This window comes from Apis mellifera, linkage group LG16 (assembly GCF_003254395.2).
Source record: "Apis mellifera strain DH4 linkage group LG16, Amel_HAv3.1, whole genome shotgun sequence".
Taxonomy (NCBI): Eukaryota; Metazoa; Arthropoda; class Insecta; order Hymenoptera; family Apidae; genus Apis; species Apis mellifera.
This window is the reverse complement of record NC_037653.1, coordinates 3,118,127-3,132,107: the sequence shown is the minus strand read 5'-3', so window position 1 is coordinate 3,132,107 and position 13,981 is coordinate 3,118,127. Positions and strand designations below refer to the sequence as shown.

At 28.2% G+C, this 13,981-nt stretch overlaps 1 protein-coding gene and 1 long non-coding RNA gene across 3 annotated transcripts in view; one reads left to right on the top strand and one right to left on the bottom strand.

The window, feature by feature from the left end:
- The first annotated feature begins 159 nt into the window (after positions 1–159).
- Positions 160–13,981, top strand: part of LOC725928 (dedicator of cytokinesis protein 3) — a 49,287-nt gene continuing 35,465 nt past the window's right edge. The window contains exon 1 of one of the 2 annotated variants that reach the window (XM_001121716.5): positions 160–387. In XM_001121716.5, the coding sequence (XP_001121716.2) occupies positions 354–387 (34 nt within the window). In that variant the 5' untranslated portion in view covers positions 160–353. The remainder of the gene's footprint in view (positions 388–13,981) is intronic. The other variant, XM_006559384.3, reaches the window with a different exon arrangement.
- On the bottom strand, positions 7,003–10,083 carry LOC102654340. Its single transcript, XR_408344.3, has 4 exons — positions 9,811–10,083; positions 9,421–9,663; positions 8,027–8,588; positions 7,003–7,579 (listed from the first exon to the last, which is right to left on the bottom strand). It is a non-coding gene; the product is annotated as an uncharacterized LOC102654340 (long non-coding RNA).

The window sequence follows — 13,981 nt, the reverse complement described above, 5'->3', positions numbered from 1 at the left end:
TATATATTTTTCTTTGAAATATAAACTTTTTTGATAGTTACAAACAATTATCCAAGTCGAAATAAAATTTATAAAAAAAATAAATTTGAATTTGAAAGAACAAGCCAAAATTAGTGACTAAATACGTTCCTGAAGAACACGTGACCAGAGCAGCAGTAGCGGCGTTGCTGGCAATCAGCCACAACTCGTAGTGGCCATCGGCAACATTGCTCAACGCCAGAGAGAGAGAGCTGTGAGGGTGGCACTTGTGCGGCAAACACACCCAATGTTTGTGTTTTCGAATTTTTCGTGATACTACGAGTGGTTGGTGGCCATTTGGCAAGGCATGTAGCACCGTTATTGAATCGTTCGAGATGTGGATGACGACGAAAACCAAATACGCCGTCGGTGAGTTCTCGAAGATGTTTCTTTCGCTATTAACGCGCGGCATCGACCCCGCGGATCTGTCAAATCGCTCGTGTCTTATTCGCGCGATTCTTTCGCGAGATCAGTGATAGTCGAGTATCGTCGCTTAACAATTGACAACTCCATATCGCTGATGCGTGTAGATTGCATCGCGATTTTCTTCTCGCGCGGCAGGTATTTTAGTGTCAATGATTTGATTAATAAATATCTTGAATTCTTTCGATTATGCTGCCGCATAATACGCTCAAGATATGATACTGCGACTGTAATTGTATTATTGCGTGTATCTGTATATATATAATATATACACATATATATATAAATGTACACACATATGTCGTATGCTACTATTTTATTGCGTGTCTTCGACTCCCATTCATGCATTGATCGTGGAAGAGTAGTAAGCAGAGTCCAATAAAACGATTAATGTTGAATTGTGAAACTTTGCCTATCAGATTTTAATTTTTGTTTTCTTTTTTTTTTTAATTCTTTTTTCTTTATTATTTTTTATTTTTTCTTAAAATAAAATCAATGAAAATTGATACGTAAATATAATTTCATTATACGCGATAACTTCAAAAGTAATTGTTGTAATTGACTTTCGAAAATTTTTCTCGATACATATTGATATATTAGTTTTAAATTATAGAGAAATTATTTATATTTGTTATAAATATAAATAACAAAGTTTTTCAATATTAATCTATCGAATTTTGTTTCATAGTCAGTTGATAATTCTTTCAAATCGGAGATTCTCTGTAATTTTAAATTATATGTAGTTTTGTTTTTTCTTTTGTCTCTTTCATTTGTTTCGTCTGGGATAGACGACGTCAACAGACTTGCATCCGCGCGCGTCCACCGTTTTTAATGTTAATTCCTCTAGACCATTCTCAATGTTTACAGCAGGCGGATATAACATCTTCGTCAGTCAGATTAATTCTTTTTCCTGTTGCTAATTCTTCTCTTGGCATTTAGAGTGCAGACGTTTTATCCTCTTCTTTAGACGAGATTAAAGATAAAATCTCGTTTTTAGCAATTTTCTGTTAAAAAAGTCGTCTATATATATATATATATATATGACTAGAATGTACACTTGACACGTATTGCTCTGCAAACTCTGAAGAGGTACTTGCAACGACCACGGTGAAATGAAAAATGCGCGTGAAATGCATGAAGTATCGTTGAGATTCGAACGCGACTGTGAAACTTTTGATCAAAATCTCTTTTATTTAAACTAAAATATCCTATTCCGAGTACGAGATTTACACGACAAACAAATTGCAAATATTCCAAATGAAAATATGTTATGTCTTCATTTATTATCTTTTACAGAGGAAAGAAAGAATTATTCATCGTACGAAAAGTTTTTTTTTTTTTTTTTTCGAACGAATGATTCTTTCGTTTTTCATCAAAACGTTGCTCGCGCCGACGTTTGTTTATTTCAATTAATTTTAATTTTGCTGCGGAATAATAATTAGAACGTCGAAGAATCAATTGAATGCGGTATCCGCGATCAACCGGAAATGCTCCCACTGTTTCAAATTGAACGCAAACTTGCGTCGCGTCGCGTCGAGTCGTGTCGTGTCGTGTCGTGTCGTGTCGCGTTTTGCGTTACGTTGTGCCGCGTCAATTGCAGACCGAAACGGAGAGAAAAATTAACAATGTTTCGTGACGTTTCAAGTGTCGAATGACTGTTCGCGTTCGTCTATAGAAGAAGCAATGCGTCACGGGAGTTGACTAATCTTTGATTTTATACGCGAATCACCTTTCATTACGAGTTTTGTATATTTTTTTACGATTTAAGATTACGTTGACACATTCCAAGTGTTCTAATTTCTTACAAGTTCATCATAAATTTTCCCATTATACATTAATTTTACTTCAAAGATGTTCCAATCAACATGAATCTAATCAATATGAAGAATATATAATAATTATACTCACAGTTAAACACAGAATAATAAATGCATTTACTATGAATTGAAAATTGAATTATGATAATTGATTTTTTTTTTCAAAAATATACACAAATATAAATATACTTTGCCGTAATACAAAAAAAATTTCCATTTCGTTATGGCGATTAATTGTGTCACTGAAAACGCTATTAAAAACAGATTGATCATAATGATTTTAATCGCAAATGTTTCTGGCACAATATTTCATTCCAAATAGAAATAATATCGATTATTCTACCGTATATTATGTCTCCTCAGTGATAAGATTATTCTTTGTTCAGATATAATTCAATTTGTCGATATCTTTCTTTATTTGTGTTTTCTCAAGATATTATATTATGGGAAACATGTCTTTGTGGTAAATTTTCATATCTCATGTTTTTTTGTATTTTTTGTCAAATTTTTTTTTTTTTTTTTAACTCTTTGCTTCCGGAACTGTTTAAAGTGTCAGAGAATAATGTGTATTTAGTTTCACACAGTTGGCCGCCTTTCTAATAATTGTACACAATATTTTCTCGATGATTGCTGCTACCATGATTAAGCAATCATTCCTAATCCTGTGAAATAGGAATCAAACAACATGCGTGGATGCACTGGGATCTAAAGTCTCATAAATCAATTCTGCCAATGTTTTATCAATGTAATATTGAACAAGTTTCCTTCTGTTGAAATATATTCTAATTTTCTAGAGAAGAGCATAAGAATAATCATGCTCTTTGCTTTTTTTTTTTTTGTAAATTTTTCAAAGAGTGAAAATTTTTATCTATAATAAATATAATCTTTCAAATATTTGTTAAAAAATTGCATATCATTGAAATAAATTCTTATTCAAATAATTATTTAAATTTTGTTTTTATTTTTTTATTTATGTTATTTTATTTTAAATAATATTACTCGAATAATAATAATGTATTTGAAAAATTTTATTTTTCTAAATATTCATTCATTTGATTTCTATTTTTATCATCTTTCTTTTGTCTAAGTTTAATTGTAACTATATATTTTTTTCTTCTATATTTTTCGATATGAAATCTATTTTTGAATTTTTTAAATTTTGAAAAATTATTGAAATTAAAACTCGATTGATTCGAAAGTATCGAACGTGAATATAGTAAGAAATAAATTATAGTTATAGTCTCATATTTCTTCCATATATTCTTACACTTCTATATTCGTCTTTTCCGACATCCGACTGCCAAAGTAATTTGCATCGATCCGAGGACCATTTCGTCCTCCAACTCGAAATGTTCTCGATAAAGTGGTCCAGTCCACTTTTTATCCCGTTGGTCCGATCCAGTTTTGCTGTAAAAGGCAGAAATACATTTTTCAGACGAAATCGCGGCGACCGTTTATCCGAACAACGCGAAGCGACATGACGACTCAACGAAGCTCGTTTGAGACCGCGGTTTCTCTATCCATTGTCGATATACACGATACACGGAGGAAAATTCCGTCGTACGGAGAAAGAGAGGATAAGTTGAAAGAGCGTTTATATAGAACGTCACGAAGCTTTGTGGTTATCGCCGTCGTTTATTCTTCCTCTTCCGGTAGAACCATCTTCCAATAGAAATCGTCGGCCCTTTAACGAAAACTGTGCCAAATGAAACGTGTTTCTCGTTCGACGAACCCGAGTGAAGCAGGAATAAGAATGGCTATAAATTAGTCCTTTTTTTCTTTTTCGAATCATCTTCGAAGATTCTAATATAATAATTCCAATTTCAGATAATGTTTTGCGATCCAAAGTTATAACTCACTTAACATTTTTTATCACTCGTGTAATTTATGAAGATAAACAGATATTGTATTGATATTATTTGTACATCTCACATTGGAAAAGTAAATTTATTTTTAGTAATATTAAAATTGTAAATATAAATTATTAAATTAAAATAGTAATAATTAGTATATTTTTTGTTATATAATTATTGTTAGATTGAAATTGATCGTAAGAAAATTTCTCGTTTCCGTTCTTCAATGGCTAGGAATTTTTCCCTAAATTTTTTAGTTGAAACATGGCGCAAGTGCAGTAGACGAAGTGTCAATAAACCTATTTTGCTGTTACGGAACTCTACATCCCCGTCGCGATTAAACTATAATCTTTCAATCTAACAATCTGAACTATTCTCGCGACTACGTTCCCGTGTATTGTTTCTTTCGCTGATTAACATTGCGCCAATCTTCCTAGTTTTTAATTTTTATCGTAACTGCGGATTCCCTACATTCACGATTTGCCCACGCTTGTTTTCACTCGGTCAATTGTCACTAGCTATTGTGGCTAATTTCACGACGACCTGAGAACAATGTTGCTCAACCTTTTTTAGGTTAATGATACAGTTCAAAAGTTGTTAGGTTATGTTATAATTTTTGGAATGAAAATTCATTTGAAATGAAAATATATTTTAACACGTGCGTATTTTAATTTATTATTAATTTAATCTTTTCGAAATTAATAAAATAATAAGTTTTTATAAGGTTGTTACAATTTTTTTGATATTATTATTGGTTGATTTATATGATTGATTAATAAATTATCGAAATATTATCGATAGTTTCTGATATATCGTTGCGGAAAAGTAACTAGAATTTTTACTTTTTCTTATTATTAAAGTTATTATTAAAGCACATGAAAATATTATTTACAATAAATTTTATTAAAAAACTAATCTATTTCCATTTATGTTATTGATGATTATCGATATTACAATTTAATAATAATAAATATCAAATTTTTCTATATTTATTTAATAAAATTTTAATAAAATTCTACTATACATTTGAAATATTTTCACAATATATTATTATATCGTGATATATGGGTTAGAAAGTAGTGACCTAGAGAAATCGTGACAACTTCATGTTATTTCAAAGAGAATATTCTGCCAGAAGAATTAGTTTTGCGTGAGAAAAAAAAAATTGCTATTGCATTTCGATACAAACGAGTTTTCTTTTTCCCCTTCTAGTTAAAAAGTACATCTGTCAAATTAATGGAAGAGCTTCCATAGACATTGGTCTCAAAGTCTTTTCATCTTTCGTTGGAAAAAAAGATGCTTCTTTGGAAGAAGCAAACTTGGCAAATTCACAAAATATCTCGATATTGAAATACACCTTCTTCCAAGTTTCATATCAAAGAAATCGAAAAAGTTCAATGTCGATGTTTTCAAGATTATCATAAAGAATATTCATAAAAAATTTTGAATTTTTTTCTCACGATAAAATAATTCAGAAAATTTAACAAATTGATTATAGATCAGACATTCTTTTATAATTATTAATGTAATTAACGATTGAATCGAAAATGTTTCGTGTAAGTGAATTCAAATTTATATAATTTTCATTGTACAATCATGAAATTTTTAAAAGAATAAAAATATGTGCAAAATAATTTTTCAAATAATACAACAAATCGTGAAAATTGCAAGCAAGCAATTTTATTTACCCATTATTTTTCTTTATTTGAATCGCTGCGATATACGATTGGATTGAAGGAAGAAAAAAGTTTCATTCTCTCAGCGAAACGATTTTCCGATCGTAGCCTGCCTCGTAACAATTGCTCAATTAACTCGTCCTGACGCAAGCAGTTCGTTCTCTACGAATGGAATAGCAACCGTGTATCTCGAGGATCATTTTCCACGATAGTTGATCGCTGCTGATTTATGTAAATAAATTTACAGTGACGAGTATATATATATATATATATATATATATATATATATATATATATATATATATATAAATAGGAAAGGTCTCCATTCGTCCATTGGTTTATAAATATACAGATGTAAGGATATATTTATATTTTGAGCGAGTCACGTACAGTTCAATAATACAAAAATTATACAGAAATTGCAAAGTGTAGAGGACATGGGATTAATATTATCAGTTTTTTGCATGAAGAGGAGATGATGAAGGTTAATTTTATTTTAAATATAATGAAATATATATTTTCTGATATACTAATTGAGACAAATGATCATTTTCTATTCATATTCTATTTTTTACATAGCAAATAATTTAAAAGTCAATTTGAAATAGTCATATTACGCAATTCATCTTGTTTGTATAATATACTTTAATTCTTCAAATTATTATGTAAAAAAAAAAATGAATCTTTTTATGATAATTAGTTCAATTAGTGAAATTAAAAATAAACATTTGCTTATTTAAATGCTCACCTCTATATATATCACATGTAAAGATACATATTCAAATTGAATATTTAAATTATTTCTAATTATTGTTAAAGCGAAGAAAAAGTGAGTAAGAGAAATTTAAACAGTTTCAAGATGTGGATCTGACGGTCATAAAAAGAAATCTTCCAAAAATTATCCTGAATATGTTTTTTAAACATGTTTTTTAATAAAGCATTAAAACAAATTCAACAATCTACACTAATATTATTTTGTAATTATTCGTATAATTAGTTTTAAATCAAACATTCTTTATGATATTTTTATATCTATTATTGAATATCAATCATTTATTATTACAATTTTTTTTCAATTATCTATTGTTACTTAATATTATCTATCACTAATTTAATATGTTACAATTTACTTTTTTATAATAAATCATTTTTTTTCATTTTTCTCTTCTCTTATTTTCCTTAATTTTTTTTTTCTCTTTCAAAATCAGCCACTTTATCAATAACACATTGATATTTCAAATTATATAAAAAAATACGTGCAATTTGATTAAAAATTACATATCATTCCATTATTTATTTTTTCTATGAAAAATAAATATTCGATTTAAACGATACATTTTATATAAGAATGTTAATAATAATTTCGACGAATCGATTCAATCGACAATTGATGAATCAACAATTCGCCTGATATAAGAAATTTGATTCCTTATCGTATCACACTACTGTATAAATTATCTTCTCAAGGCTGTCCATATTTTTCATTGCTGGTAACTTTCATCTGATATAAGATTATTTTTGCGCGAACAATTCAACTGCCACCTATTGTGCAATATATTAGCAGCACGAGATGACACAATAGCGAATAAAATACAGTAGTCTCTCCATAAATGACGGTATGTAATATACACTCACTTCATATAGTCAATACCAATTATACAGAATGTTAATGTATTCGTGAGGTATTTTTAAAAGATTAAGAAGTTAAAACAAATAAAAAAAAAAAAAAACGATATAACGAAACGGCTTTGTTCCACGTTCATTTCCCTTCATTTAATGTAAACTTAAATTCCTGTAACATAAAAAAGTAAATTTCAATCGACATTTTTTTGTACACAAATTTTTCAGCCTTTTAGAATTAATCCAATTAAAAAATAATCCATGAATATAAAAGAAATTTTGACGTGTGTAAAAACAATTTTAATTTTTAGATTTTCAAACAATAAGATAAGGAAATGCGATAATGGGAATAAGTGACAATGAACGAGTGACACATAGAATGAGAAATACATATAGATTTGTAATATTATTAAAATCAATTTAAGATTATTTTAACTGTATTATGTTGGGTCTTTTTATCAGTAAATAATAAGAAAAAAAAATTAAATTTTTTATCTAAACTAATTAAGTATTATTAAAAGAGTCAATTTGTCAAACTGGATCCATTTTGCAATTGAATTGATTCCAACTGATTATCTATTGAATGGGGATAGCAGATTGTTAGTTTTACTAAACCTACCAATTTTAGAGGCGTTACTGTACTTATTTCCCTCTATCGCTTACCAACACGCGATATTATAGATATGATCTTATCTGTACTTTCAGCCAATGCATATTTATTTTATAAATATATCGTGTCTATCGAAAATAATAAAGATATAGATAGATAACGATTAGATAACTAATCGAAATGACATATACAATATAAATATACAAGTTTTATAGATTATAGATATCATTCCAAAGGATATTGACACGAAATGAATTATGTTTTGATTCTTTCTTTCGTTTTTTAATATTTTTGTCCTTGTTCGGCAAAATATAAATAGAACTTCAAATTGTCTGCTCGAATCATATCGGAAATGAATTTTATTCCATTAATATTCCATAAATATTTCTAGTTTGGATATCAATTTTCGAATAATTATTTAACTTTCATTGTAATTATTTCCCAATTGCGATTCAATTTTTATCTTCGCTTATATCCAATTTTTTCTTTCATCCTCTTCTTTGTTCCGTACATAAGTAGTTTTTAGTTTAACTTGTTCTTCCTGGAAATTCTTCCTATGGAAGAATTTCATCTAGAAATTTAATACACGATTAATTTTTCTTCTTTTAAAATATTATTTACTATTTATAAAAATCAAACAAAGCTTCCAGAGAGAAATTTTATGTTATTTTCTAATATTTAATTAATCGTTGAAAAAAATTCATTTTTATCATAAATCTTATTATATTTATCATAAATCTCTAATTGATCAACGATAAAAGAAACAATAAAATTAAAAATAACCTGATTGTGTGTTGTTACTATGTAGCATCATTTTGTCTATTTACTTCTCATTTTTATTCTTAATAAATATATAACATCTGAGTCAGAGTCAGATAATGTCAATTTTCGGAAATCTACTTACTTTAAATATACATGTTTAAGCATATCGTCTCGATACGATATAGTCATATATTCAAATATTATTGTATTCTTCTTGTTTCTGTGTTATTTTTTTATTATATCTAGGATTATGGAAATTTTGGTCATTATATTTCACTTTAGAATTCTGAACAAGAAAAATAATTTGTAAATATAAATAAATTTACGATTTAAAAGTTTATTTTGTGACGAATTCTTGACAAAACTTGTTTAAACTTATATATTTTTATCAAGTTTCTTTATTTCAATAGTCAAGTGTCATATTAAGTAATATTTGTCATTTTATTTGTTTCTTCAGCAATTATTTTATGTAATTATTCGAATTGAATGTATTAAATACTTCCTAACCTAACTTTATTCTCAAGCATAATCATGCTTAAAGATATGATAAATAAAATAACATTTTTTATTCAGAATATACACTATTTTTTTAAAGACAATATTTTTCTTGAACGATTTAGTGAATTGTAGAAATCATATACCTGATTCAGCTTCGAAATTATCGTAGTGAAAAATCTCGGAAGACGCAGGCTTTTCGATGCCTCACTTTAGTGCGTAGTAGAATATCTCTCGAGTCGTGAAATACATAGTTCAAGGAATTTTTGGAAACACTCGTATATCGATTACCTCAAACTTTTCCAACGACTTTTTAACAATTCTTTGACTTTCCTTATCTCTCAATTTCCAATATCTTTTATGCATCTCTTTTACGTGTTTTTCAATCGCTAATTAAAGAAATTTATTAAAAGAAGATAAATTTTTATAAATTAATTTAATTTAACTTAATCTGCGTTTTTTTTTAATTAATTATTTTAATGAAAGAAATTCTAAAAGAAAATTAATTTTTACAAATTTATATCTATCATAATTACCGCGTATTCTTAACCTTTTTTCTTTTTAACCTCTCTAAAGTGGAAAAAATTAAAATTAAAATATTATTTTAGTTAAAACTTGTAAATTTGTTACAATTGAAACTCAGAACTTGTTAATTTAAATTTAATTACATACAAATCTTATTTTATACGAGTTTAGGAAAAAAATATTACGATATTGAAAATTATTGTTTGAGAATTGCTATACTTTCCTGCTGTTTCTCGCTGCTTGAACTACCTTACATTCGTTAGTATAAGGATTATTTTTTTTCAATTTTTCATTTTCGATAACGCAATTTTTTTATTCTTAATTTTATTTAATTTTATTTGAAATAATTATTTCTTAAATATTATTTAATTTGAATATCTATAATTTTGAATCTTTAAAAGATAAATCATGAATATAAAAAAAGAACATAGCAATAGTCATATTTTAAATAAATGAAATCGTATCCTGATTGTAATAAATGATTTTGCATGTACATTTATATATTATTTTTTGTGATATAAACATATGCATGTGTTTAATAAATATTCAATACTATGGAGTTGAATAGTACAAATAATAATCATAATTTCTAAATTACATTATTTATCATCATGTTGAATTTAAGCGAATAATATAAATCTACAAATTTTATTTATAAGTGTTATACTATTTCAATATAGTTTTCCAATACGTTTTCGACTAGTATGATTTCTATTAGTTGATGTTGGAACGCGAATGCTTGGTATACAACTATTGCTATTGTTATGTCTACATAATTTGCATTCTATTGCTGTATTTTATTATTTCTCTACATGAATGACATTTTCTGCATATATCTATATTTATTTCTTTAATTATATTTTATATGTATTTTCTGTAATTTTTTTTATATTCATGGTGTTGTCTTATAGGGGAAAAATGAACAATAAGCCCTCTATTGACATAACACCGTACTATTGTTTTGGTCACATAAATGGCGACAATATCAATGCAAGTGACAGGTTTAAAAGTTTTATTTGAATTATAAATTGATTATTAAATGTTTTAAAAAATGTATGTATAACGTATACGAAACATAACTTTTTTTAATCATTCTTATTTCAATTTTTTATCGAAAATTTATAGCGAAACACAAGAAAAATATGCTTCAATCATTATTTTATAATACGCTTAACCTCAAAAATATTGCTTATATATTATTGTAAATTATTACATATTAATTTTCTTAATTGTTATCAAAAATCTAATAATTGTGTATTTATAAAAAGGTAAATACGATGTATACTATATTTTACATGATTTTATGAATTTTGTATCAATTTATTTTCTATTTTTCTCTATTTTTTTATTTCAGTGCTTTTAATTATAATGCAACGTTTTGAATTTTCCTTATCTTATATTAAATTATTAAATACGAAAGATATAAATTAGAAAATACTATTTCAAAGTATGAATTCATCTATTTTTCAAAAAGTATTATTATCATTATCTATTATTATTATTATTATAAAGAAAAAATGAATAAAATTAAACGTTATATTCGATTTAATTTCATGAATTGTCAGAAATTGAAATTTTCCATGGCATTCTTTGCCTCGGGGAAAAAAAAGGGACAACTGTTCATCTTTATAAAAGCGAATCTAGTATGGAAAGATGACGAGGGTGATGTTCGATCGGCACCAGGCCATAGAACGATTTCAGATCTCATTGTTTACGGTTTCTTCCAGGTCCGTTCCTACTTTTGTCCCCAGTGCCCGTAGGCTGGTCACCCCAAAAGTATTACAGCCCCTTATCCTCATCTCACCCCAAGCGTTTCGACACGCCTTAGTTCACCACGTGTGTTCGAATGTATAGGGCGATCTGAAAATCACTACTTCTTGCCCTTTGTTATTTACTCAAAAAAAAAAAAGAAAATCTCATTCGAGAAACTTATTAGATCGGTAATGGTTTTCGATATTTTTTTTCTTCTTTTTTATAACTTATCTTGCACAAGATATTTTCTAATCGATTTTAAATTTTTTGCAGAAAAAATTATTCAACGATAACATGATTTGATGAAATAAAAATAATAATCAATAAATAATATATGTAATCCCCGAATGAATAAAGGATTCGATAATTATTATTTTTATATGATTAAAAATATATTTATATTTATATTAAGCAACAAATACATATATATTATATGGCAAAGAAAAAAGTATATTATAACGAAGAAGTAAAAAGAAGTGGATTAAATATAATATAATCATAATCATCTCATATGATCGATACGTAATATTTTCTGATAATGCGAAAATAGATATCGCATAACATTGCGACGATAAGCTACGGTCATTTAGCAAATATCGGTCTTTGATCTCGTTTACTTATTCATTTATGCACGCATGCACGCACGTGTTCGCCTACCGCGATATTTACTGACCGTTTTACTATTCTTTCGCCTTCACTTCCTTTCCTCTTCGTTATTTAACCCTTTCCGGTCGTCTCTAAACGCTCTTTTCTCCATTCACATTTCTCTTCGATTTCGTGAAAATTATTTCTAACTTATGCGATAAATCTCGTTTATACAAATTTGAATATTACATATATATATACGTACATTAATCATACGATTTTGAATATCAATTTGTTATCATATTTATATATAAAAGACACATGCAACACTGAAATAAAAATCATCTTTGGAAAATATTATAGATATAAAAAAATCGATATATTATATCGATCATAGAAAATTGTAAAAAAAAAAAAAGGAAAAAATATATATACTCTTCCATGTTTCGTATTTTTTGAAATAAATAAAAATTCATGCAGTTCTTTTTTCATATATCTAATAATAACTTAGTCTTCATCATCAAATATAATTTTATATTTATCCTCGAGCTGACCTTCCAACGATCCGATATAGAGTTTCTCGATATAGAGGGTGTCCCAGAATTACCAGCCATCTGCACACCGGGTAGAACCAAGGGTAGAAAGAGAGTAATTTCCTCGTCGCAATACACGTGCGCGCGCGCGCGCACATACACATACACACAGAGAGAGGAAGGTTTTACATGGGAGAGCGGGAGTTATCGATTTAATTCCCCGGGAAAACTGGCGCAGGGGAAACCGTTTGGGAAAGGGACTTTCGATACGAAGGTTCCGGCATCTCTCCCTTTGTTCGAGTGTCTCTCGGCTTGGAAGAGAAAAAAAAAAAATTCTCCTTTTTTTCCATCTCGTGGCTATGCGTATTTATCGAACACACATATTGTTTTCATATCGTGGAAAGGAAAGGCAGCTTTCATTAGAACTTTATAATTTTTCAATTTTTTTGCGTAATAAATATTCGAGGGAATTTTTTTTCTTGTTATATCTTATCTTTAAATGAGGATTTATATATATATCTTTTTATTTTTCTAGTCGAAAACGAGACATAATCGGAAACGTATCAGGATTAGAGTGTTATCGAGATGAAATTTTTATTTTTACTTGTTGTGCATTAATTTATTTCCAAAAGTCACTTTGCTTTTAAATAAATTATTTTCAAATAATTTCTCAAGTGAGATTTTAGAATTTATTCTCATTATTATTTTTATTTCAAATAAAAATGCTGAATTTTACATTATTTATATTTATAATAACTATATACGAAGTTCAAGGATATTTCTATCTTGTTCATTCGATTCGTACATCACGAATATTTTATTTATCGCTATTTTATCACATTGAATATTATTTTTAATGCATATTTTTTATATCCACAAAAATGGGTAATTTATTAAATTTATTTATTTATAATTCGAGCTAAGATGTGTTGAAATTGAAACGAAGAGAAAAAATAAATAGATCGATACATGCTCGCGCGTATTATTGCGAAGCATGGAGCGAGCAAATACGCATAACACACATTCCGCGGCCGGTCGTCGTCGAATCGTAAATGCGTGTACGATTCCACGCGAACACCAGAGGCTAGAGACGCGCTCATTCAGATGCGTCTCGCGTGCGTTTCTCCGCCGAAGGACCGGAAACTGGCTCGTCGTGCGTGCAACGTCACGCGTATCCGGTGCCCCGGAGTTCGTTTATCGAGGCCTGACACTTCCACGAAAGGCCACGCGCCGATTCTCTTTCCGCCCGTGCCCTTTTCCTCTAAGAGCTTCTTCATCTTTCGAAATCTCCTACGCCTTTTCCACTCTTCGA